We start from the raw sequence: 27,889 nt of genomic DNA on the forward strand, positions 1-27,889 counted from the left end.
AATTAGAAAAACTTAGCAATGCCCCTAGCAACAACCCTAACACCTTTGCAACCCACATAGCAACAACCTAGCAACAAGTCAGAACAGCTTAGCAAACACCCTAGTAACCACTTAGAACCCCATAGCAACAACCCCTAAAATCTTTGGAACCACATAGCAATGACTTAGCAACCACAGATCATATCAATGAACCTAGCAACCATTCAGAGCACCTTACGAAACACCCTAGCAACAACAATTAAGCAAAACATTAGCCCATGTTGCCCTAGGAACAACCCTAACACCTTTGCAACCACATAGCAACAACCTAGCAACCAGTCAGAACAGCTTAGCAACACCCTAGTAACCACTTAGAACCCCATAGCAACAACCCCTAAAATCTTTGGAACCACATAGCAATGACTTAGCAATCACAGATCATATCAATGACCTAGCAACCATTCAGAGCACCTTAGAAACACCATAGCAACAACAATTAAGAAAACATTAGCAATGCCCTAGGAACAACCCTAACACCTTTGCAACCACATAGCAAAAACCTAGCAACAGTCAGAACAGCTTAGACACCACCCTAGTAACATCTTAGAAACCCATAGCAACAACCCCTAAAATCTTGGAACCACATAGCAATGACTTAGCAACCACAGATCATATCAATGACCTAGCAACCATTCCAGAGCACCTTAGAAACACCCCTAGCAACAAACAATTGCACGACCACTCACCAGATAAGAAAACATTAGAAAATGCCCTAGGAACAACCCTAACACCTTTGCAACCACATAGCAACAACCTAGCAACCAGTCAGAACAGCTTAGCAACACCCTAGTAACCACTTAGAACCCCATAGCAACAACCCCTAAAATCTTTGGAACCACATAGCAATGACTTAGCAACCACAGATCATATCAATGACCCTAGCAACCATTCAGAGCACCTTAGAAACACCATAGCAACAACAAATTAAGAAACATTAGCAATGCCTAGGAACAACCCTAACACCTTTTGCAACCACATAGCAACAACCTAGCCCCAACCAGTCAGAACCAGCTTAGCAACCACCCCTAGTAACCACTTAGACACCCCATAGCAACAACCCCTAAAATCTTTGGAACCACATAGCAATGCCTTAGCAACCACAGATCATATCAATGGACCTAGCAAACATTCAGAGCACCTTAGAAACACCCTAGCAACACACAATTAAGAAAACATTAGAAAAATGCCCTAGGAACAAACCCTAAACACCTTTGCAACCACATAACAACAAACGCCTAGCAACCAGTCAGAACAGCTTAGCAACACCCCTAGTAACCACTTAGAAACCCCATAGCAACAACCCCTATAAATCTTTGGAACCACATAGCATCATCTGACTTAGCAACCACAGATCATATCAATGACCTAGCAACCATTCAGAGCACCTTAGAAACACCATAGCAACAACAATTAAGAAAACATTAGCAATGCCCTAGGAACAACCCTAACACCTTTTGCAACCACATAGACAAACAAACCTAGCAACCAGTCAGAACAGCTTATAGCAACACCCTAGTAACACTTAGAACCCCATAGCAACAACCCCTAAAATCTTTGGAACCACATAGCAATGACTTAGCAACCACAGATCATATCAATGACCTAGCAACCATTCAGAGCACCTTAGAAACACCCTAGCAACAACAATTAAGAAAACATTAGAAAATGCCCTAGTAACAACCCTAACACCTTTAGAACCACATAGCAATAACCTAGCAACCGGTCAGAACAGCTTAGCAACGCCCTAGTAACCACTTAGAACCCCATAGCAACACCCTAGCAACAACCCCTAAAATCTTTGGAACCACATAGCAATGACTTAGCAACCACACAGATCATAGTAATGACCTAGCAACCGTTCGAATCACCTTAGCAACGCCCTAGCAAATTGTAGTCCATTATTGATCGCAGATTCCATGACAAAAATTGTAGTTAGTAACGTAATCCATTACAATACACCTTTTAGATAATATAATCAGAGTACTTTTTGATTACTTCGGGCCTAACTCCTTTATCACATTGATTTAAATAGGATTACCTTGTACCACATTGTTATAAAAGTCTAAAGAGAAAGAAAATATATAACATTTTATTTTTATTTACACTTTTCCGTTTTCTCCACCATGTTCATGTGGCTCTACGCCTTCTTATAAAGCACAAAGGCCATCAATAAAGCAGAACTCTTGATTAGAGAAGCTTGATATGACACGGGGCTCATGGGACGGGGGTGTGGTGGAGTGTGTCCTGACTGGGTGTGTGTGGCTTCCACCTCAGACGTGTTTCCCCTCATGCATCTGTAACACTAGCTTGATTGTTGGCTGTGCTCTTGGGCCTGAGCTCTACGGGACACGGCCCAGCTGTTGGGAGTGAGCGCAGCTGAATTAAGACCAGGCTTTCATCTCTCACAGTGCGCTTGTTCTCTCACGGCCCGCAGTCCAGCCTCTCGGGGGGTCGTGCTGACCTCTGTTATGGAGGCGAGTTTTAGCAACGTTTGAAACAAATGCCGTCATCTGAACTGTTTCGGGTCGAGGGTTTTGTAATGTATCGTCCTGTGTGACATGTCTTTTGGAAGATGGATCTGTTACATATGCTTATACACATAATATAATAATAACAATTTATTTTATTACTATTACTTTTATTCACTTTTTATTCTGTTTTCTATTTTATTACTTATTACTACTATTTTACATATATATATATATATATATTCTTTAACTTATTCTCCACATATATTTTAATAAAATATATTTTAAAATATTATGTATATATATATATATATACATCTTTTATATATCTTTTAAATAATATATTTGTTAAATATTGTTTTTTTTACATTTAGCTGTTGTGCTTTAAATTACTGTTAAAATTATTTGGATATATGCACACAAACAAAATAATAATAATAATAATAATTTTTATTCTGTTTTTTATTTTTATTACTTATTTTTTATTGGGTGTGTACTTGAATACTGTCTTGAACTTATTCTTCACATATACATATATTTTAAATAATATATTGTATAATATATTGTAAAATATGTGTGTGTGTATAGATATATATAATATATATATATATATATATATATATATATATATATACATTTAAGTCCATATATACACACACACATATTTTGTGTATCTTTTAAATAATATATTTGTAAAATATTTTTTTTTAGATATTTATTTATTGATTTTTAATTATTATTATTTTTATATTTAGCTATTGTGCTTTAAATAACTTAATAAAATTATTTGAATATATGCACAAACACAAAATAATAATAATAATAATAATAATTAAAATTATTTGAATATATGCACAAACACAAAATAATAATAATAATAATAATTTTTTTGTTTATTTTTTATTTTTATAATTAATTTTTTAGTATTTTACATATGCATACTTGATTAAACTTATTTTTATTTTATTAATTTTATAGAATTTTTATTTTTCAGATCATTGAAATAGGAAGTTGAGGAGAACTGCTATAAGGGCTTGTCTCTCTTTTTATTTATTTATTTTTTGTATTTTTGTACATTTAATTTAATTTATTTATCTATTTTTATTTTGCCCACCTGCCATCCAGTACTCTAGATATTGTCATCTGCCATTGAAAAACCTGTATCAACCACTATACAGCAGTTTATTCTTAATATGATCTTCATGCTTCATTCTCATGGTGTTGTAGCCTTTTGTCATCCACGACATGGAGACGCTGCAGTTGGCCGAACAGACTCTCGTGGCCAAGATGGTAGGCTCTTCTGGAGCTCTGCTGAATAAAGACGCTGAGGTTCGAATATTTCACTGCTGTCAGTGCACTTCTGTCGAGACGGTGACCGAGCTGACTGAATTCGCCAAGTCCGTGCCAGGCTTCTCAAACCTGGATTTAAATGACCAGGTTAGTGCCAGATCCGAGCATCACGTCCTGTAAACACCTCGAGCTCTATGAACATGAAGATCTTCAGATATGCACATATCTTCATTGAACGCAGTCTGTTTTCTGGGACAGGTGACTTTATTAAAGTACGGCGTCCATGAGGCGCTCTTCGCCATGCTGGCGTCGTGCATGAATAAAGACGGTCTGCTGGTGGCGTACGGCAGCGGCTTCATCACCAGAGAGTTTCTGAAGAGCTTGCGGCGGCCGTTCAGTGAAATGATGGAGCCCAAGTTTCAGTTTGCCATGAAGTTCAACTCCCTCGAACTGGACGATAGTGACCTCGCACTGTTTGTCGCTGCCATCATCTGCTGTGGAGGTGCATATATAATATTGTTATTATACTATTATAAATAGAAAAATAAATACTATTATATTTTTGTTTTATTATATATATTTTTTAGTGATATATATTATAGTTAGTTAATTTATTTATGTATTGGTTATATAATATATATATATATATATATATATATATTATATACTATATATATATATATATATATATATATATATTAATATATAGGAGATATACACATACATATATGGGTCAAAGACGAAAAAGTGTTTAAGCATAAAAAAAAAAAGTGTTAATACTGCTTTAAAACTGTTGTAGGGTTTCCCCCCAAAAATGCAAAAAGTTTTCTGTTTTATTTAATTGCAATTTTGTTTTTGTTTTTCTGAGCAAAAAATAAATATCATACATTTTCCCCTGATTTACAGAAGAAGACACCCAGTTTAAAATGTCCTTAAGTGTAACAATCTCGTCAGGCATATTTACAACAAAAATCTATTTATGACACATTAAAGACTAATTACCTTCACCACAAATACTAATGAGTTGTAATTTTACATTTTTTAACATTTGCCACTATCCTAGGTTTTGCCCATTTGTCAGTAAGAATTTTTTACTAATTTAAAACACAATCAAATTTAGTATGCTCCATTATTCTTTTCGATATTTTAATATGTACATGTCAGAATAAGCATGTTGTTTGAATTTTTGCATAAATATTGTGTTACACTGAATGACAATGTAACATTATTTCAACCAAATTTTGACATTTTATTCTCCAAAAACTTATTTGAAACCTTAAAAGTACTTTACTTACATTTACAAAATCACTTTTGTAAATACCTTTTGATGCGGACATCTTAATGTCTTTGTCCCATATATACATATATATATATATATATATATATATACTTTTATTAATGTTTTAAATTATATTTTTATTTTTAAATTCTATTATATATTTTTTACATTTCTACACTCATATATATATATATATGGATTATTATTATTATATATAATATTAAGATATTTTATGAAATGTTTTTTAAATTATTTTATTATATATATTTTTAATGATATATATTATATTTAATTCATGTATTCATGCACATATATATGATTATATTTTTGTTATATATATTTTTTTTATTTTTATATATATATATATATATATATATATATATATATATATGTAATATTTAAAATATTAAGATTTAGATTTTCAATTCTATTTTTTATTTATATATAAATTTCTATATATATATATATATATATATACATAATTTATATATTTAAAAATAAAAATATCTCATGTATTATTCGATTTTTATTTTTCAATTTTTTTTTTTTTTAAAGTTTTTACTTTTATAAATTAATATAGGCTTGAACTTACACTAGTACAGGAGTGCAATTGCAAGATGGATCTGTGCATTGAAAACTCCTGTGTTGTAGAACATTTTATTAATTTTAATGAACTCTTACAAGTATTAAAAAGAAAAGACCAGTATTTGCTTGCCAGTGATTTATTTTCACCTCATGCTCTTCCCGGTCTCGTCTCCCAGATCGTCCAGGCCTGGTGAACGTCCCGCACATCGAGCGAATGCAGGAGAGCATCGTAAACGTGCTTCATCTGCACCTCACGAGCAACCATCCCGACAACGGTTTCCTCTTCCCTAAAGTCCTCCAGAAACTAGTGGACCTGCGTCAGCTGGTGACGGAGCACGCTCAGTTAGTGCAGGAAATCAAGAAGACCGAAGACACTTCGCTGCATCCCTTACTGCAGGAGATTTACAGAGACATGTACTGAGTCGGCTTTGGCTCATTCGTCTGGTTGATTTCTAGAAAAAGACTCGCTCGGAGAGAGACGTTTCTCTCAGGGGCCCTCAAAACAAGTCCCCTCCACAGCTACACTGTGATCTTTTATAAGGGGCGACACGTGAACCACTATTTCTGGGATTTCTGGATGAAAACACCAGGAACATCAGGGCTCTTCATAACCGCTGAGTTAAACAATGGTTTCTGCGGTTATTGGTTTTAAGAGAAAAACAAGACAATGCCAATTAAAATGCATCCTGTGGGTTTAGGATCTCTTTTTTGGTGGGGGGGTGATATTTTATAAACACTAACTGGTCTCTTGGGCCTGAAACTGTGAATAGAAACCCTAAATTCATACAGCAATATGATTTTTTTATATATTGAGACGGTAACTTTTCATAGTGTGCGCTTTAAACTGCAGTTTTCACCCAAGTGACTTCCACACAGACCTGCCGTAACTAGTGAAACTGATCGTTTTGTACCCCTACAGGGATTTTTTCTTCGTGGTTAACATTGTCATGAACGCATAATCAATGTTTTTTCTTGGGAAACAAAAATATGATACAGAATAATACATCTCAAACATTTTCCAGCCGTCGTATTTCAACATTTGCAAATGTTTAGAGGTTTCTTTTCTCCAATATTACAGGCTCGGTCCGTAACTGCAGTTTTCGAGTTATAAAATGCAGTGCTCAGATACAAAGCAGATCAATACCTCATGACCTATGCCTTCTGACAGAGCACAAGCGCTCCAGGTTGTGCAGTTTTACAGTAATCTACTGTTTAAAGCGCCGAAGGAGCAAGTAAACCACAAATGAGGTCTGTTACAGCATTTATACTGAGTGAAAATGCACTATTGCATTAATATTTGAGCGAACCACACTCTTGATGCACGTTTAACATGCAGTGAAGCAGCTGAATACAGGTGATTTAAGCAGTTTGAGGTTTGAGCATCATTCTGTGTAGAGCTTGCATGTTCTTCCTCATGTGAATTTGGTTTAATGACAGTAACATTTCTCAAAGAGCCCATGTTGTATTGCATGGCCGTTGTTAATTAAAGGGAGCATCAGAAATCACTGCACAGAGTTGCATTTGCGATGTACAGCTGCTCACATGCTGCAGATGCAGAGCTTAGCTTGCTTTAATTTCCTTCCTGTCTGAATCGGTTTCGCATCGTTTGTCTGTCTGTCTCTCCAGAAGTTATTCTTGTCATTTTCTCAGAACCGCAGTGCCTGGTCTCGACGTCACACGTCTCATTGTTCCCTATATAAACCAGAAACAGAAGCTAATTGTGTAAAATATGTCTGTGTCATAGCAGCTTTTGTAAAGTGTGCAGTTATCTACATTAAAATGTTCTTGCGTAAGGGGCCGTTCACACAGAATGCACTTCTGTATAAACATGCATTATACAGACGTTTAACCATCGCGCTTGCATGTTTTCACTGCGACTCTCGCATGAGATTGCACTCAAGTTAAAACGAGTTTGTTTTCACGGCGACTCTCGCATGAGATTTTTCATTCTGGTTTCGTGTCGAGTTTTGATTTTTCAATAGTTCGGAGTTTGGTGTTTTATGTTTTGGATTGTTAATTTTTAGTTTGTGTAAAGAGCCATTCTAAAATCAAACTACAAACTGGATATATATGGAGCCCCTAAAGGAACATGGTGATTTGTTTGTTAATTATTAATTAACTCGAGAAATTTTGAGTTTGATCAAAACGTTTGCGTTCCTCCATGAAACGTTGCGTCTGCTCAGAAAACATTTTTGTTCGTTCACAAAAGTATTGCGTTCCAACAAAGAAACTTCGCAATCACTCTTAAAAATTTTTGCATTGCCCCAAAAATCACAAAACATTTGCGTTCGCTCGTTAAAGTATTGCGTTCCCCCAAGAAACTTTGCGTTCATTCACGAAACATTAGTTACAAGCAAACGCAAAGCTCATTGGGGGAATGCAGTACTTTTGCGGAAAAACGCAAAAGTTTTGCAAGTGTCTGCTAAGTTTCTCGTGGGCGCGTAATACTTTTGTGAGAAAATGCAAAAGTATTGCGTTCCAACACAAGAAACTTTTTGATCACTCTTAAAAATTTTGAATTGCCCCAAAAATCTTTGCATTTGCTTGCAAAACATTTGCGTTCTCTTGCAAAATTATTGCATTCGCTCTCAAAAATGTTCGTTAACTCGCAAAACATTTGCATTTGTTCGTTAAAGTATTGTTTTCCGCTCGCAAAACATTGCAAAGGGGAAAGCAAATGCTTTACAAGCAAACGCAAAGTTCCTTGGGGGAATGCAGTTCTTTTGCGAGAGAACGCGGAAGTTTTGCGAATGCCTGCAAAGTTTTTCATGGGCACGTAATACTTTTGTGAGAAAACGCAAAACATTTGCATTTTCTCGTTAAAGTCTTTTGGTCGTATTGTGCTGCAAATCACCATCGACCTGAACGTCTCGCGTCACATTTAAACAATGTATCCAGGTTTATCCGTGAACCCACTGTCCTGCAAAGGGATGCACTTAAACTGTAAAGTTATGCTTGTAACTGGAAAAGCTTAAGCTTTGCAACCCAGTAAATAGCAGACACTTAATCAAGGCATCGTCTTTGACTTTTTAATAAATGCTTTTAAAACCTAAAGACATTGTGTGCATCTAGGTATTATGCACTACCGAGATTATGACTATGTTGATTTAAATTTAGTCTTTTTATACTAAAGCAAAGGTATCTTTATTAATATATATATATAGCAGATGTTGTGAAATTAAAGAGTTTTTTGCAGTGCAATGTAAATATGGAGGAAGATTTGTCAGCAAACGACATTTGCATGGGAATTCATGTCATATTTTCCACATTCCTTTTTAATTGAGCGTGAGGACCTGCGCATCTCCACCCTAAACAGAAAGATTAATGGAGCGCCTGGTTATCCTGAAGATTTCATTAAGAGTTTTACTAACAGTGAATCGTCCATTTGGACTCCATCCTAATTGTTTTCTCTTGACTAATATGATGTAAGTGATTATTTTTATGCAAGCTTGTTTCTGTAATGGGATAGAAAAATAAAAAGGGTACAATTCTGAAAGAATTAGCTCGCACCCTTTTTATGCGTTTTTGCCCCTATTACATATTTAAGTAATCATCCTAAATTTAAAATACCATTCGAAAGCTTAAACACTCAAAATGTCACTAATTGTGACAGAAATGTATGAATTTGTGACAGGAATATGCATCAAAGTGAGGTGTTTGTGTACCACCCAGTGGCTGTTTTTGGTATGGCGCCTAAACAAAATCTCACAGGAACCTCGACTTTGTGATGTCAACTTCAAATTTGCAACATAACTCAGATAGACACATGGCTTTGATTTTGAAGCAATTTTAGATTCCAAAATATTGTTAAAATATTTTACTGTAGAGAACCCATGTTCTTTTTATCAAAGCGGGGGCTTGACAGTTAAGAGGTTAACTCGCAAACCCAGAATTCAGAGGGAAAAAATATATATAAACTGTGAGATACAAATTCTGAATTCTGAGAAAAAAAAGGCAGAAATTGTGAGAATATAAATTCAGAATTATGAGAAAAAGTCAGAATGCGAAATATAAACAGAATTCAAAGAAAAAACAGTACAAATTAGCAAAGTCAAAAAGTCAAAATTGTAAGATATATACTCAAAACATCAGAATTGCAAGATATAAACTCGCAATTTTAAGGTTTTAATTTTAAGATTTTAAAAGATTTTAAAACTCAGAAATCTGAGAAAAAAAGTCAATTGCAGGATTAAAAAGTCATAATTATCTTTATATATATATATATAAAATTATTATTTTTTTCTGTGGCGGAAACAAGCCTCCATATTTTTGCCATAAATCGGGATGTTGGAACAGTCTGATCCAGGTTGACCAATCACGTTCAGATAATTTTTTGAAGGCTGTATCCTCTCGGGGTGTTTGGGATCCTCCCCTGCTGTACTGTACTGAGGTCTCAGGTAAAGAATGGAGGTACTGATGATATGATCACCAACAGCTGCCTGTGACGTCGCTGTTGTAATGTGCACTCCCTGCTTCATACCGTCACTTTCAGAAATTAATAAATACATTTGCATGTTGCATTTTTACATTATTTCTTTTCTGTGTCCAACTATTAGTTCACATGCTTGCATTTGTGTGGTTTGAAGTGTAAATGTGTCGCATCAGAATGTACTGAATTCATCCTCTGCCTTGTTGGCTTGTTAGTAGCCTTGACTTTAGTCACACTGGTATGTGTAGTATGCATACTATTTCTGCAGTATACAGTAAGTAGTATGCAATTCTTATTCGTCTCTTCCGGTGCCTTAGATCAAGATATTGCAAGAAACTGTAAGAAGTGTTATGGCATGGATGATTGAAACTCACTTTAGAGTTATGTTTATAATGTTAATGTTTCAAATCAAATCATGTATTATTATAATCCTTGGTCAATTTCACAATGCTCCCAAGATTGAATCTTATTGAGCAAATGTATGCATAAAGTATTGAGTTTGTTTTTTCCTTTTTTATCAGATTAAAATGAAATATTTGATTGTCAGCAGCTTTGCTTTTCTAACTAGTGTTTGGTATTTTGATATAGAAGGAATCTGAATCAGGGAATTGTCTCAGTCTTCCCCTTTAGTCCCTGTAGCTCTCCGACAGCGTCATTTCTAATAAATGTTTTATTTTAAGTCGGTTGATACAGATCTGTGACTTTATACAAGCTGATTATTAATATACTTCTGCAAAAAGGCCTCAGTAGTGGTGTTTTTGCTGTACATGGGCTTAATATGTATGTATATCATGTCTCAAAATAAAAGACATCTTTGTAAAATTCAAATCAAATGTGGAAATGTGTGTCTTTAATATACAAAGTCCGAGTAATTTGGAAAAAGAGACCAACCCGATACCAGCGGTGTACAGTCAAAAATATACACACATTGTATATTTTTATGACTTTATAGTCATTAAGTGTTTAGTACAAATTCTTCTTAATCGATTTAGAATCTATTCAATAATTTTTTTAATAAAATGTTTTATGATTTTAATATATTTTACTAGTTTATTGCCTTTTGCTGTATTACTCTAATTATTAAATAAAGTACTCAGCACAGAAAGAAGTTGTTTGTTATTACAGAAAGTATTTTTATCATTTGAAAGACATTGCTAGTTAGATCTTTTATATTTATATAAATCCATAGAACTAATATATATAGAAGATTGCAATAGTTTTAGTGAATGAATATCACCATAAAGACAAAAAAAGTCCTGTGATTGGAGGGCAGTTTAATGGAGGGTTCAGCTTTTTGGGCCACTGCTCGTATCTCAATGAAAGCAATTATTATTATTATTATTATTATTATTATTATTATTATTATTATTATTATTATTATTATTATTATTATTATTATTGTTGTTGTTGTTGCATTGTTGTACAGTTCACAATATGTCAAATAAAGAATAAGAACGACAACAAAAATAAAAAAAATATGTAAAAATACAATAAATTATATAAGAAAATAAAAAAATACTATATATTTAGGCAGTTACATTTTTGTATTGTGTTCTAATGTTTTAAAGGATCTCAAAGTTTTTTTTCCCCTTCTTCTTTTTATTATTATGTTTATTGTTATTATTATTATTATTCTTGTCTTGTGAATATAAAATATTGGCAAAATAAAATGACAAAAATTAATGACAATTTTGTTTTTCAGAAAAAAAAAAAAACAGAAATTTAGGATTAAGATTATTAGGCTATTCTGCAACATTTTTCTCAAAATCAAACTTTATTTGTATTTTGCACAAATGAATGTAAAAACGTATATAAGACAATTATAAGACAAATGCATGATGAATACAAGAAAGGTGAACAATGATAAAGTGTCAGTGAAAAATAACTATATAATATATTATAGATCATGTAACTTACTCGACCAATAAATCTGAGTTTTGTTATTTGCATAATTATATGTTAGTTTTTATAATTTAGGGTTCAGTTTTTATCTTTCTGTTCCACATCTGAGCACAAGGTGGCGACAGCGTCCATCAAAACTGCCGTTCCAACATGGCTGCGTCCATTGCGCGGTCATGCTGTCGAGTTCATTCACATGTCGTATTCAGAATAACAACTTATTTAAAAGCTTCACTCCACTGTTCTCCATCTAGAAGAAGCGGGCTGCTCTCCTCCCTTTATAACCGAGGCCTCCTGAAGGAGTCGTTCCCTGCGCACGCGGCTCAAGCGGAACTCCCGGATCTACGTTACTGCGGCTTCGACCCGACCGCGGACAGCCTGCACGCCGGGAACCTGCTCGCCATCATCGGCCTGCTGCACTTCAGAGCCGCGGGGCACGACATCATCGCGCTGCTCGGCGGAGCCACGGCGCAGATCGGGGATCCGAGCGGGAGGTCAGCCGAGAGAGAGAGCGCCTCTCCCCCGGCCGCGGTGGAGCAGACTCCGTATTTTTCAAATTCAAATTTTAATTAAATTTATTCAAACTCAGTCATGTACTCTAAAATAATACTCAATTACAAGTAAAAGTACTGGTGTCAAAAAAGTACTTAAGTAAAAGTACAAAGTACTCCTCTCAAAAATTACTCAGAGTACTAATTACTAGTTACTTTTTAGACAGTGATATTTAATTACCAAAAAATATTCATATCAAAGACCTATGTGGATAATAGCAACTTTGAACAAAACCAACTTTTATCTTATTGTCAAAGTATGTGAATTAGTGGTCATGATACAGGAATTTCTAACTTCAGTACCTTGGTTGGATAGGAGTGGTAAAAGGGGTCCTATCATGCTCTTTTATAAAGTCTTGATTTCATTTTGGCAGATGTACTAGAACATGCTCTCATGTTTGGTGGTTCGAAAAATGCATTATTTTTCACATAATTTACATTATTACAATACCTTTCTCCCCATCCTGGCACAAACAGCTTGATTAGTTCCGGGTTTGGTGAAGGCCCACCTTCCAAAAAACGAAACGTGTTGTAATTGGTTAGCTGTCCCAGCGCGTAGTAATTGGCGAACAGCTCAGACGGTGTTTCAGTACTGCCCCGCCCCTTGCCAAAGCAGCAAGTTCTGTCTGCTCCGGTATAGTTATGATGGCATCAATATTGTCATATCAATTTGAGCCGGATTCAGACCCTGAGAATATTAAACAAGAGGATCACACAGAACCTTTGCACGCACGGATATTGCAGGACATATTAGAGTGGTAACATTATTGTTATTTTTTTGGCTAAATCACATTTTAGATAGGATGTCAAAAACTGCTTAAAAACAACTGCATTTACTATGTACAGATAAACCAGCACTGTAATGTCTCATGACTCCCCTAAAATCTTGACACTACAGCAGCACTTCTTTGTCGCCGTCTTGTCTGATCCACTCAGCCAAGCGTTCGAACCATGACCTCACCCCTCCCCACCAACCAACCATTTCCGTAGGCGGGATTTATTTTAATGATATTCTAATGGGCTGCTTTGTGACATCACAAACCCCGGAAAACAACATTGTAGTTCAAACTAGCCGTTTTTTGTAGTTCTTGAAAAGGGATTTTTTTTTTAAATCTCCCTTTGGAGTCAACTTTGAGATTTATAACTTTGTAGATCTTTTTTATGCCCAAACATACACACTACATACTGACTAAAATAAAAAAAAAATAATAAAAAAGCATAATAGGACCCCTTTAAGAATATCTGCTTGTTACGTCTGACATCTTGCTTCACCGCTTCTGGGTCCTAACGCTCTGCCAGAGGCCCCATCAGAAAACAACAAACTGTGTGCATATACACATTCATGATGTCATGTAATACTGAAAAATTATGACCCTAACCTTTTTCTCCATACTGAAATCCCAGATGGCCTGACAGTGATTCAGCTAAAATATTAGTGTCTAAGACACTGTGAGTACGGAGACTGAAGTGTGCACAGCGAAGTTTTAAACGCTTAGCTTAAATATGTAATATTAATTAAAAAGTGCTCATAAATGCTGCTGAGATAGTATTCTCAAGTGAAATGAGTAGAGGCTTGGAACCAGAAACAGCAGTCCTAACATCATGACTTAACAAGAGGATTCTCCCAAGCCATCAAACCAACTTCATCAGAGCAAGAACGCCATTCCAGAGCCGCAAGCGATGGCAGACTATTTTTTTTCAGTGTATTGGCTTGCATGGTTCAGTTGTTCGCCACAAGACTAGTACTGTGCACTAAAAAAAGCAAGTAGGGTTATTTTTTGATTTCATAATGTACAATCATTTTCAATACCATTGGTAAAACTATCCCATACTGTATATTGCCATATAGACATTTTAATATTTTTTTTGTCCATCCATTTTTTTTCAAGGCACTCATTATTTCAAGATTTGAAATTGGTTTAATCCAAGTCCAAGTATTTTTGGATCAATTACCATTACAAAAATCTCAATCTTAAACATTTGCTTATTCTGTGTGTTTGTGTCTTTAAAATAGGGTAACTTACAGCACAAGGAAGCTTGATTGCAAACTGAATTGAAAAAAAAAAAAAAAAAAAAAAGACAAGTAGGCCTACACAGTCAGTAATAAAATTATTAAACAAATGACCTCAATTCAGTTGAGGTATTCAAAATATGACAACACTGAATTTTGATAGGCAGTGATTTAAGAGCCATATACAGTAGGCCTATGTTAGGCCTATTTTTGTAGATAAATGGAACATCAGATGGCTTTGACCTGTAATGACTGTACAATGAAGTGATGCAGTTAGGCAGACTAGGATATTAATATGTAGCCTACAAATCAGACAAATATCCTATTCAAACACATTTCTAGCACAAATGTACGTGGTAAAGAAATTAAAGTTTCATCTTTGTTTAAAGACTTTCTGGTGCATTCCACTTACAACCAATAACATTTCTAGAAGGATATTCATCAGTCAGGTGTGGATCTATTCTGAATGTTTGATAACTTTTGACAAAGTTTAATCCAGGAGCACAGAGAAATAATTTCTACTTTAAAAGCACAGAGAGATCGCGACTGCACACAGTCTGCGCACAAGCAGTTCATTTGTATAAGTTAGTCCTATTTTGAGATATCGTATCCAGTGTTTCTGCGATTACATGACAGCGTTCTCATGTTACAAAAAGCGCTCGCCACATTTGCGCGGGAATTATTAAAATTATGCGGAATACCTGCAATCCCGCGCAGATATTCAGACTGTAATTGACAGGAGACGGATGACCGTCAAACTCACTCGGAGAGGAGAGAGAGACGCAGATTGTATCTGTGTATATTCAGATACTGTGGAAAATGAGTAATGGAACCGTGTCAGATATTTCAGTATCGGTATCAAAATATAGATATTTATGATGACACTACCATGTAGTTTGTTTCTCCAAGCTCTGAGTCCATAAATGACGCTGAGCTCCGTCACTGTCTGATCAGCTCTTCACCTGACACCTGCTGCAGCAGCGCTATTCCCGGTTCAGATATCAGCGCTTTTATTGGTCCCTTTACGATCGGATATCTTTATTGGCTGCTGAAGTGCCTTCAAAAGTTTGAATATCAATTCAAATTGTGGGCGTACTCAGTAACGAACTGTGATTTAAAAGTAATGAAGTAGATTATTTTGCTTAATTTGTACTTTAAGTACAAGTAAAAGTACAGCTTTAAAAATATACTCAAAAAAGTACAAGTACCCGAATAAACTACTTAATTACAGTAACGTGAGTAGTTGTAATTCGTTACCTCCACCACTGAGCAGAACTCCCACCGGATCTTCTCTCACCACGAGCTGCACTTCTGCCCGGACTCGAGTAGGCTGGGCCGGCTGGCGGTGCTCAATAACCGCAGCTGGTACAAGGACTGGAGCGTGCTGGAGTTCTTCTCGGAGGTCGGCAGGAGCTTCCGGATGGGAACGATGCTCAGCCGCCACAGCGTCCAGGCTCGGCTGAAGGGCGCCGAGGGCATGAGCTTCACCGAGTTCTCCTACCAGATCTTCCAGGCGTTTGACTTCTACCGTTTACACCAGCTGCACGGCTGCAGGATCCAGCTGGGCGGAACCGATCAACTGGGAAACATCATGAGCGGACACGAGCTCATCCACAGGTGTGATATCACACCTTTACCATATAAACAACACTCCAGTACCACGATAGCACACGTGCATCACGTCTGTTTTACATCTGCACGAGCGTTTGCGATACAATGCAATCAGATGTCAAATAGATGTTTATGATGTAAAACTGACATCTTAAAGACGTCTATCAGATGTTTGTACACAGCAGACCCAGATATCACACGCACATCTGCAAGAAGTCTGTTAACCCTTTAACTGTTACCCCCCCCCCATTTTTTACAATAGGCGTTAAAGTGCACTATCCAAACTTAAATTGTTGTAATTTATGAACACTTTGGAATATAGACCTAAGGTTGGTCTCTTTTTAAAGAAGAAAACTTTTTAAAGAAGATTTTTTTTTCAAAGAAGTATCTAAAAGTTAAATAAGTTTAAATGTACTGTAAATAAAATGTGCTATATTAATTTATTTTATTTTTTATTTTATTTATTATAATTTATTTATTATAAGTTTTATTTTATTTATTATACATATTTTACATAACAGGTTTTACTCTAAAATTTGTTTAAAATTAAAGCCTTGTGTCTAAATAAGTTATGTTCCAAATTTGATATGAAAAAACAGGTTCCTGTGAGGTTTTATTTAGGGCGTCATACCACAAACAGCCACCGGGAGCCATCAAAACTACTTTGAATTCTGTTTAATGAATTTTTCTCTAGATTTCTCTGTCAATTTTACTTCAATACTCAAAATAACGACCAAATATGGAATCCTGAGACTCAGACCTTTCCAAGATTATAAAAAGTTTTGATTCTAAAAGACCGTAATGCATTTTGTAATATGACACTTGACACCGCCCACTAAGGGGGAGGAGACCGCCATAAGATTTTAAAGTGCCATTTCAATGGTAACGCAATGTCCGATTTCAAAATGGTTTTCACAGGATTAATCTTGGGCTTCTAAGCTTTCAAATGATATATAATTATGATGATGATTACTAAAAGATTTTATAGAGAAAAAGCACAACAACCAAAAAGAGCGCCAAGCGTCCCACAGGTGGGACAGTGACAGTTTAGGGGTCGCTTCATCTGGAAAGCATCTGATAGATGTCAGTTTTACATCATAAACGTCTTCTGAACGTCTATTTGACATCTGATAGGAAACGTTCTGTATGTATGTATTACAGATGAGCAAACACTTTAAAAAATATACATTTTGTAGACGTCAAATATCCGTCTATCAGGAATGATCTTAGTAGTTGTAGTTAACGACTGCAGCTCTTGTGCAGAAAGACGGGAGAGGAGGTGTATGGCCTGACGGTTCCGCTGGTCACCACCTCGATGGGAGATAAACTGGGGAAGACGGCCGGCAACGCTGTGTGGCTGAACAGAGACAAAACCTCCCCCTTTGAGTTCTACCAGTACTTCCTCCGCTTGCCAGACAACAGCGTGGAGCGGTGAGTGACCAGCCAGACAGCGCGACCGCATTTCACACATAAAAATACCGTTCCGTTTGTTTTAAAATGTCATTTAGCTATTCCTGTGATCTGCAGCTGTATTTTCAGCATCATTACTCCAGTCTTCAGTGTCACATGATTTTCAGAAATCATAATATTATGATGATTTGCTGCTCAAGAAACAATTCTGATTATTATCAATGTTGAAACCAGTTTGTGGAAACTGTGATACGCTTTATTTTTCAGGGTTCTTTGATGAATAGAACATTTGTATATATATATATATATATATATATATATATATATATATTATAAATGTCACTTTTGGTCAATTCAATGCATCCTTGCTGAATAAAAGTGTTAATTTCTTTAAAAATGTGTATCTGAAAAGTAGTGTATATTATTAAAAATAATAATGCCTATTTAGCTTGACAGAAAGAGGTTTCTCGGTCCAGGTACCTGAAGCTCTTCACCTTCCTGTCTCTGGCTGAGGTGGAGAAGGTGATGGAGCAGCAGAAGCAGGATCCGGGCAAACGCATCGCCCACAAACGCCTGGCCGCTGAAGTCACCGAGCTGGTCCACGGGAAAGAGGGCTTAGAAAGCGCCAGAAGGCAAGATACTCAGTTTCTGATTATCAAAAGTATTCATACCCTTATCTCAGAACTTTACCATTGATTACAGCCTCAAGCTTTGCTCATCTGCATTAAGGGCCTAAAATTAACACTCACCAAGCACCAGTTGAGTATGTAATATTCTAGCAACTCTTCTTTTCATTCTAACGATGCGATATGGTTTAGCGCAATTATCACATCGCAAAGAATGCATTGTAATTTCATAAATATGCAATCTGATGCGCTGTGCTGTGATCTGTGTTTCCAGTGTCTGTTCGCAGTAAATGCGGCTGCACATGAACTCAATCTCTGCAAGTCGCTTATAACCTGCGTTTGAAAATGTAACATGCGCAAACATCTTCCCGAGTTTGGAATGAAAATGGTTTATAAATCTGTTGTCAACACAAGAGAAGTTTTCCACCCAAATAAAAGCTGGGTTTTAGTTTAACGTAAAAACAACCACACATATTAGTGTTGTTATTGTAATGTTGCTATATACAGTAACAACAACAATAATTATTAATATTTATTATTATTTTATAGAAATATTATTTAAATAAATTAGTTATTATTATTATTAAATACTTTACAGTTCAATAGTATTATATTTCCTTAATTTATTTATTTTTTTATTTGATTAAATAATAGTAATAATAATAATTATAATAATAAAAATGAATTATAACAAAAATTGTGATTAGATTAGGGCTGTCAAATGATTAATCACGATTAATCACATCCAAAATAAAAGTTTTGTTTACATAATATATGTATGTGTACAGGGTATATTTATTATGTATATATAAATACACACACATAAATTATATATTTAGAAAATATTTACATGTATATACATTTATATATTTTTATATTCTTATATTTTATATTATATATAAATATATTTAATATATAAACATAACATATTCTTCTTAAATATATACATGCATGTGTGTGTATTTATATATACATAATAAATATACACAGTATACACACATATATTATGTAAACAAAACTTTTATTTTGGATGTGATTAATCGTGATTAATCATTTGACAGCCCTAGATTAGATGTATTTCCCCAGTTAATTCTGCTTGATTTTTTGTTTTTTATTTTTTTATGAAATAATGCACATACAGTTACATGGCCGGTGTAATATTTATTGTTTATGGCTTTTTATTTTTTTACTGTCAATTGGCAGGTGTGGCAAAATATTATTTTTATTGTCATTTTGATAACAACAATAACATAAACAACAAATAATAATAATAATAAACTATTAATAATAATAAAAAAATATCAGATTTGTACTTCCTATATATATATATATATATATATATATATATATATATAGTAATGCACATGTTTTTTTTTTTTGTTTTTGTTTTTTTTTTCTTTCCTTCCTTTTTTTGATTTTTTTGAGTCATTGAGTAAAAGATTTGGGTCATAATTGAGCGAATTGATGTGATGAATGTTAAGGTTTAATGTATGTTTGGTCAATCATTTTACTCACAAAGACTTGAGAAAATATTAAATATAATATTATAAATGTATAATATTATTAATATATAAAGAGAGAGAAATTAAATAATAATCTTAAATAATAGTGCATTATAATTGAATATTGATCTATCTATCCATCCAGGTGCACCAATGCTCTGTACCACAGTAATATTCAGGCTCTGGAGCAGATGAGTGACACTGAACTCCAGGAGCTTTTCCGAGAGGCTCCGTTCCACGAGGTTTTCCTGGATCCAGGAACGACGGTTCTGGACGCCTGCAGAAGAGCGCAAGCCATTCCCGAGGGACCGCGCGGGTGAGACGCCGTTCTGATGTCATCACGGCGGGAATCTCACCAGTAGTGTTTTAGAATGTTGAGTTTAAAAGTAACACACACTCTCGACACATTAGTTACTTTTTATACAACACATTAGTTACGTTTATGTTACTTTGTATCACTCTCAGGTGACTTCCTGTTTGAAACTAGCTCAGTCCTGGTCTTAAACAATTAAGAAAAAAAATGAAGGGATGGGTTTTTTTATCCATATTATTCAGTTTTAAAATGCATTACTGCCTTTTTTGCTTCATGTTATGTACTTGTTTCTTTATGATCAGGTATCAGATGATCAAGGACGGTGGTTTTTGGATCAACCACCAGAGGGCAGCAAACCCCGAGCAAGTTCTGGTTCTGGGTCAGCACATCCTCTCTAATGGACTCAGCCTGATCCGAGTGGGAAAGAGGAACTTTTACATCCTAAAGTGGTTTAGTATGTGAATTGCAAACTTGGAAATACGCATCTTTGCCCCACAGACAAAGCGAACAACATGCCAAAATCTTCAGGATTTATAAAGGCATATAAAAATGCATTATTGTGTGTGCACCGCTGTGGAAGATCCCAGCGCTGGCCAGCAGTGGTCAGCAGAGCTCTGTTTTGCTTCAGGACAGTGACCTGTGCTATACGTCTGCATGAACTTATCAAAGACTTTAAAATCAAATGCTGAATTGAATTGTGCTGTTGAGAAACCCCTTGGGAATGTCTGTGGATTATATCAAAGACGTGAGAACAGACTTTGTCTGGTTTGTGCCTGTTCTATTCGGACAAATTACACGGTTTGATATGTGAATATGATCTTGATTTTAAATCACACGGGAAAACTGGGTTCCGTTCAACTCTTTAATTAAGCATATTATGTGAAATGTTACTGTTTTTTTTTTTCTTTTCATTTTGGTTTCTGAGGCAGAACTAACATGAGTGTGAAGCAACATGAATGAAATTAAATATGAGATTTATATAGTTAAAGATCAAGGAAATCATCATTTAAAAACAGCAAATGTGCTATTAAAACAAAATTAAACAAACTTTAGAAAGAAAAAAAAAATCAACTTTTTATGTCACAATCAGGGAGAAATAAGTCAAAATTATGTTGTATAACCATTTAATTGCAAGATATAAATACTGACTTTTTTCTGACAGTTTCAATATTTTTTTCCCCACCACAGAATAAAAAATAAAAAGGTCATTGCAATTTTTTCTGGCAATTCTGACTTTCTTTTTTTAAGTTGCAAAAAGTTGCAATGACTTTTTTTTTTTTCATAGCAGAAACCAAAAAAAAAAAAAAAAAAAAAAATTCTAGGAACTGCAAGGACAAAAGTCAGAATTCTGTGTTTATATCTCGCAGTTCTGTGTTCGAGGCTTCTGAAAACTGCAGGTTTGTGGCGCCCACATCACCTCAGACAGACTCGAGTGTGAGTCGCAGTTCTTGTCAGGACGATTGCGAGGTCTGAGCTGTTCCTGGAAATGTTTTGGCAATTGCAGCTTCGCACTTCTAGGAACAAATTCAACATATTGTGGATTTCGTTGTACTTCCACATTTTGTGATTCTAGTGTCTCGAATTCAGACATCATCTTCAGATACCACACGTTATCAAACCGTCCTAAATGCATATCTTTTTCTCTGTTTCTATGAATCATTTGTTCCATCACAGGAAATGGTAGACTTGTGAATCTTTAAAAAAAGTTTTATTAATACATTTTAGATTTAATAAGTTTTGAATTTAGGATTATTCTCATAGAAACAATATTGAGGAACCATCAGATTAAGTCTAGTCTTAAACTAGTCTGACACTAAATCTTAGTCAAGGAACAGTTCTGTTTAGTCATTGTTTGTTGCTTAGGTTTTTTAAGTTTTTGATGATATATTTTTATTTTGTTTTTTTTTTTATTATTGTAGAAAAAAAAGTTTGTTGTTTTTGGTTTGTTTTTTTTTGTTTTTTTTTAGCATTTGCACAAGTTTCCATTGTTCTTGTTTTTACTGTCACAGAACTTGACATTCAAAGTCACGAAGCATTCGATTGTGATTCGCCAACGAATCGCTCGTTTGAACCGAATCTTTTAAACGATTCATTCCATCAAAGTCATACGTAAAACCAATACATTTTTTGATCCCGAAAAAAATTCATTTAGGCAATATATACAGTAAATACAACTGAAAGCAATTATTTTAAGAAATGTATTCGAAAACGTAAGTGAAACGAATCAGCGGATCATTTAGTGAACCGATTCGGAAATGATCCATTCGAACGAGTCGACTCGGAACTCGGAGGCTCGTCGAGGGCGTTTGTTGATTTGCTTTCTCTCGGGCGGTGAGTGGGGGATGTGCGCGGAGAGAAGGCGGATCTCCGATGCACCAATCCGCGGCGTTCCTCCGGGCGTTTAAAGAGCTCTTTGTGTCAATCACGCGTTTTTTTCATCGCCATATTGGGCGCCGAAAAGCCTCGCCTTGTTATTTCTCTTCCCCTTTTTTTTTACTACGAGCGCAGTTGACAGGAGTGGCCATCGCGAACGCTGCTTTTGTTTTGATGCTCGTCGCCCGTCCGTGTTTCTCGCTCATGCGGCGCACCCGGGGCGAGTCTGCCTTCACGCCCGTCGCTTTGGATCGTGTCAACGCAGGAGGGAACGCTCTGTAACAGCTGTCGGGTTTGTGTTTTCGCACTTGAACGCCTTAAAATGTCCAACGTTCGCTTGTCTAACGGCAGCCCGACGCTGGAACGGATGGAGGCGCGACTGTCCGACCAGCCCAAGCCGACGGCGTGTCGGAACCTGTTCGGTCCGGTGGATCATGAAGAGTTAAAAAAGGACTTCCAGCGGCAGCTGAAGGCGATGGAGGACGCGTCGACGGACGCGTGGAACTTCGACTTCTCCACGCACACGCCGCGCGCCGACGGCAGATACCAGTGGGAAGCGCTGGACATCCGGTCGGTGCCCGGTTTCTACAGCAGATCGGTGCGGGCGAAGGGCTCCGATCTTCACATTTGCTCCTCTGGGAATAATAACGACAATAACGTGGATGTTAACGGCAATCACGACTGTCGGGTAACGGAGCAGAGCGCGGAGACGCCCGAAAAAGACCGAGAGCACAGGAAAAGAGCCTCCTGTCTCGGTGCGTGCTGAATTATCTAATTAATCGATCATGCATTTCTAGAACCCTGATTGCATTTTCCAGTTTGTTAAAAAGTATCTATATAGCTGCTTGAAATCAATATCTGTCTATTAATTTTAAGCCTTTCACACTTTTGAATTATGCGCGTGAAGCCCGAATTTGATACAATTTGCAATAAATGGATGCAAAGTGTTACGCATTATGCATTTTCATGATTTTTTCAAATTAAATATATATTTTTAAATCCTCTAAACTTTTTCTTTAAATAGCAGGTTTTATTTGATTTTTAGCCGGTGTGGGATGATAAATGTGTGTGTTTCAGACTCCTCGTGTCAAAGCAAACGCTCACACATATGTGTGGATGAAGTGACGCGGACGCCGAGAAAACCCAAAACACCCCGAAAACACCCCAGCCCCACACTTACATAAACCCAGAGAGGTGAGCACGACTCTTTCCTTTTACACTTCAACACCCGAGTCATTCACGCAGAAGAAATGCTGTTTGCACATAAATGAGAATGAAAACAAGAGTAAAGAATCGTATTGCATTTTATTGTTCATTTGATATTAATGTAAAAGTGGGGTTTTATTAAAAGTGCATTGTGAAAAGATGATTGGAATACATTTCACAATAAAGTAAGTGTTTCTACTTCAAAAATTTCCCTCGCTGAAGTCACTAGTAACTTCTGCGTGTTAATTATTTCAGTATTATTTCAGTATGTTTTTGAAGAACACTCTCCGAGTCCGTGAAAGGGTTAATATGGTGGGTTTACTACGAGAGCTCGAGTTTCCTTCAGAGTGAAAAACATTCTACACGTCAGCATGTTCACTCATTTTCTGCTGTATTTACACTGAAACTGTCCTTTGTTACACGCGTGTAAATCTGCGGATTCGCTCGGTGCATTGAAATGCAACACCTGATAATTGCACACAAATGTGATGAAGTTGTATTTAAATGCATTAATCTGATGTAACTGCAGGTTATCATTACCTCAGTTAGTCATGTGAGGAAGCGTCCTGCCAAATCAATAAGTCATTGAGCAAATAGCAGCCAGTCATAACATTAGTAATGAGTGTTTTGCTTCGGTGGGACTCAGAAGGTTTCGTGATCTCATTTTCCAGTGTTTTTCAGTTCATTCAGGTTTTTGCGGGTTGCATTGCTCGTCTGGTTGTGGTGTGCTGTGACTCACATGCGTGCCATCCTTATCTCTGCATTAGCCACTAGTTTTATTGCCAGGATTGTTAACATTTACAACATTGCACATAAAAGTATTTATAGTATGCATAATGTAGAAACTAAATGAGGTGGATAATGAATGAGCTTGATTGTAAAAAAGGGAAATTTCACCAATTCAGACTTTTTTTTTCATGCAATTGTGAGAAAAAAGCCAGAATTACAAGATATAAACTCAAATTTAAAATCCGAGTTGTGAGGTTAAAATACCTTTATTTATTTATTTTATTTAGAATGTGTTGGAAACAATTGCAAGATATAAACTCTGAATTCAGAAAAAAAATTCAGGATTGTGGGATTTGATTTTCTAAGAAAAGTCAGAATTTTGTGATTACAAAAATTGCAATTACCTTTTTCGCAATTACCTGTAATTTATTTATTGTGTGTTGAAACAAAAAAAAAGTTATAGATATAAACTCTGAATTCAGAGCAAAAAAAAAAAAAAAAAACAATTTGTGTGCTTAAAGTCATTATTACCTTTTATTAAAAAAAATAATAAATAAATAAAAATTGTTGGAAACAACAACAAAAAAACAAATTTGCAAGATTTGTCAGAATTGCAAGATATAAACTCGCAATTCTGAGAAATCCGAATTTTGTTAAATAAAAACTTGCAATTGTGAGACCAAAAGTCAGAATTGTGTGAGTTTAAGATAAAAACGCGAGATAAAAACTCTGAATTCAGAGAAAGAAAAAACTATTTGTGTGATAAGTTGCACCTTTATTTTTTTATTTTTTTTTATTGTGTTGGAAACAAAAATCGCAATTGAGATATAAAATAAATTCAGAGGAAGAAAGTCAGAAATGTAAGATACAAGCTTATAATATAAAAATACAAACTTTTCTTTTTCTTGTAATTCTGAGAAGTGTCAGAATTAAGAGTCAGAATTCTATTTCTCTGACTTTATTCCTCAGAATTGCGAGGAAAAAATTTTGAATTGTGAGAATGTCACAATTACCTTTTGTATTTAATTTTTTTTTTTAATTCTGTGGCTTTCACACAAACAAGGACAATCATACTAAAGAAAAATCTAGAGTGCAGTTGAAATAGGAGTTTATTGCTTTCATAATCCGTATTAGAAACTGCATGTAATACCAAAGCACTTATGCAGTGAATGTTTATTTTCATTCTGTTGCAGAAGCGTATGACTAATTCTCTCGTATTTCCTGACAGGGCTGAAGTTGATGCTGTGGCTTTGATGACCTCAGTGCTTGCTGAACGAAGATTTTTTTTTTGATGTTTTTGGGGGTTAGAAACGGACGAGCGAATGGAGGAACGAGTGGAAAATAAAACATATCAACTCTAAGAGTGTGTTCAAGCACTGAAACAAACGCTAAAGTTCTGGCACTCAAGAAAAAAGCAACTGCCTCGTAAAGCAGTGTATGTAGCAGTGTGCAATTAGGTTGAATTTCCTTTTTTGCTCATTTTTGTTTTTCTTACTACCTGTGTATATAAATATATATATTTGTTCCTTTTCATATGTAGCACATAATTAGTATTATGTTGGAATTTTTTTTCTTTTTTTTCTTTTCTTTTTTTTTCTTCTTCTTTGGAGGTGTGAGTTTGGTTTGACTTGAAGAGCCACCGTTGCCGTGTGTAGATTATTTCCAAAATGCTGTTCATGTTTATTTCACATTTTGAAGGTCTGTTTTTAAACACTTTTTTTTTTTTTTTTTTTTCACATGAGGTACACTAAATACCAGTTCTAAGAATGGATCCGGTTGGATCTGAACATCTCAAAAGGTTTTGTTTTTAGTGTTTTTTTTTTTTTTTTTTTTTTTTTGAAGGTGATGTAAAAGTTCAAACTCTGAGGTCAAACCTTGTAGCGTCGACCAGTATTACCAGTATCAGGCACTTCTGTGGAGGAGAAACGTCTCTCACCCTCTTAAATTATTTCTGTAATTTGCGTGACGTTTTCTACTGAGATTTTTTTTTTTTTTTTTTTTTTCACTTTTGTTTGACTCAGTCACCCTTGTTTTCTTCATATAAGCGGGCGTTTCGCTCCAGCAAGCGTATGCATCTAAAACACTCGACATATAGATTCTGTGGTGAAACCTGATGCATAACTGTATTTATAAAGTAAATATTAATATTTGATTTACACTGCCTGTGTATTTGTGTAAACTTTGAAATGTACCTGTGTACATAACTTTGTAAAAACACTGAGAAAATTAACTAACTTATTTATGTCAAGCTTTTTTTTTTTTTTGGAAATTAAAAATGGGTTTTTGGTCAAGGTTTGAGTCGTTATCTTTGTAAATGCTTTTTTTTTTTGGGGTAGTTTCTTTTTTCTTAATTTTTTAAAAATATTTTAACAATTTGTAAAAGGTTGCAAACTGAGCCTGATTAAAATATTTGATAAGTGCTTTTTTTGTCATGTGTGGTTATACAATGTGCTGCAATCAATTAAAAGAGAATTAAATTATTTCAACCCACATCTGTCTTATTTGAAAGTTTATGTAATATATTGTCAGTTCAGACCTTCAAATATGCAACCTGTGCAAGACATTAAAACATTCTTGATTCCTGCATTAAATGCACATTTAAAACTTTTAAACTCCTTTAGCAATTTTTTTTAATGTAATTAAAAGGCCAAATGGACATTTGCATCTTGGGCAAATGCTTTTAAAATATTTAATATTTTTAAATATATTTTGTATATTTATATCAGGAAAAAAAAAAAAAAAGCCGAAATATACTGATAGAAATATATTTATTGCTATTTTGAAATATATTTATTGCTATTTTGAAATATATTTAAAGATGAATTTTTAAAAATGATTAAAATGCCAAACTGGCATCTGCATCCAAATTCAGAGGGTTAAATATATACTTAATTTTTTTTACTATATTTTCTAAAATCTACAAAAATGTCCAAAAGAATATTAGTAGCAATATATATTTACATAAATGTATTTTTTTTATATATATATTTTAAAAAATATATTTTTGGGGGGATCACTTTTGTGTATATTTTGAAATATAGCTGAAAAAAAAAAGTATGCTAAAAATGATTCATATAAAACATTCCTCACACCATCATTTAGCAATTTTTGAGCAATTAAAAGGCCAAACCAACATTTACATCCTCTGTTAAAAAAAATAATTTAATGCACCAGAAACTTAAAACTTAACCAAATTAAATGCACATAAATTATTCCAACTGTTATATTTGAACATTATACAATAAATTCTGTCACTTCAAACCTTCAAAAAATGCAACCTGTGCAAGACATTTAAATGTTCATGATCCCTGCAATAAATGCACATTTAAAGCTATGAAGAAAACAACCATGTCATTTTTTTCGAGCTGTTAAAAAAGCACTGAACGTTACTTGCGTTTCATAACACTACAGGAAAATATACTGTATATATTTTTAGTCATTCAAGTGACTTAAACAATTGTTGTATTATGCAAGAAAACAAAGTGAAAACTGACTTATCCTTGCACTGCGTGACCTTTCTTGACCAGCTTTGTCAAGCAGCCGTTTGTCTGAATGAAGCACACACCAA

General features: G+C 34.9%; 3 protein-coding genes across 4 annotated transcripts in view; all 3 read left to right on the plus strand.

The window, feature by feature from the left end:
* The window catches only part of LOC109050527 (peroxisome proliferator-activated receptor alpha b), a 41,483-nt gene extending 34,805 nt beyond the window's left edge, over nt 1-6,678 (plus strand). For both annotated transcript variants that reach the window (XM_042714987.1, XM_042714988.1), the window contains exons 6-8: nt 3,735-3,944; nt 4,056-4,299; nt 5,838-6,678. In XM_042714987.1, coding sequence (XP_042570921.1) covers nt 3,735-3,944; nt 4,056-4,299; nt 5,838-6,082 — 699 coding nt within the window. In that variant the 3' untranslated portion in view covers nt 6,083-6,678. The remainder of the gene's footprint in view (nt 1-3,734; nt 3,945-4,055; nt 4,300-5,837) is intronic.
* Nucleotides 6,679-11,963: 5,285 nt separating this feature from the next.
* Nucleotides 11,964-21,193, plus strand: LOC109085096 (tyrosyl-tRNA synthetase 2, mitochondrial). The gene is made up of 6 exons (XM_042715891.1): nt 11,964-12,534; nt 15,806-16,168; nt 17,426-17,593; nt 18,049-18,204; nt 19,846-20,016; nt 20,316-21,193. Exons 1-6 carry the CDS (start codon nt 12,143-12,145, stop codon nt 20,473-20,475), a joined length of 1,410 nt encoding a protein of 469 aa, XP_042571825.1. The 5' UTR covers nt 11,964-12,142; the 3' UTR covers nt 20,476-21,193.
* Nucleotides 21,194-22,438: 1,245 nt separating this feature from the next.
* LOC109085104 (cyclin-dependent kinase inhibitor 1B-like) lies at nt 22,439-26,811 on the plus strand. Its single transcript, XM_019099748.2, has 3 exons — nt 22,439-23,141; nt 23,464-23,580; nt 25,550-26,811. The coding sequence occupies exons 1-2, from the start codon at nt 22,709-22,711 to the stop codon at nt 23,568-23,570; spliced, it is 540 nt and encodes a 179-aa protein (XP_018955293.1). The 5' UTR covers nt 22,439-22,708; the 3' UTR covers nt 23,571-23,580; nt 25,550-26,811.
* The last annotated feature ends 1,078 nt before the right edge of the window (nt 26,812-27,889 follow it).

This window comes from Cyprinus carpio, chromosome A25 (assembly GCF_018340385.1).
Source record: "Cyprinus carpio isolate SPL01 chromosome A25, ASM1834038v1, whole genome shotgun sequence".
NCBI lineage: Eukaryota > Metazoa > Chordata > Actinopteri > Cypriniformes > Cyprinidae > Cyprinus > Cyprinus carpio.

Excerpts from the sequence above, each read along its gene's own strand:
- LOC109085096 (XM_042715891.1), top strand. The coding sequence starts at position 12,143 with ATGGCTGCGTCCATTGCGCGGTCATGCTGTCGAGTTCATTCACATGTC. Across the intron at positions 16,169-17,425 it reads GGACACGAGCTCATCCACAG|AAAGACGGGAGAGGAGGTGT; the intron begins GTGTGATATCAC and ends GCTCTTGTGCAG. Across the intron at positions 18,205-19,845 it reads GGCTTAGAAAGCGCCAGAAG|GTGCACCAATGCTCTGTACC; the intron begins GCAAGATACTCA and ends CTATCCATCCAG.
- LOC109085104 (XM_019099748.2), top strand. The coding sequence starts at position 22,709 with ATGTCCAACGTTCGCTTGTCTAACGGCAGCCCGACGCTGGAACGGATG. Across the intron at positions 23,142-23,463 it reads GAAAAGAGCCTCCTGTCTCG|ACTCCTCGTGTCAAAGCAAA; the intron begins GTGCGTGCTGAA and ends TGTGTGTTTCAG.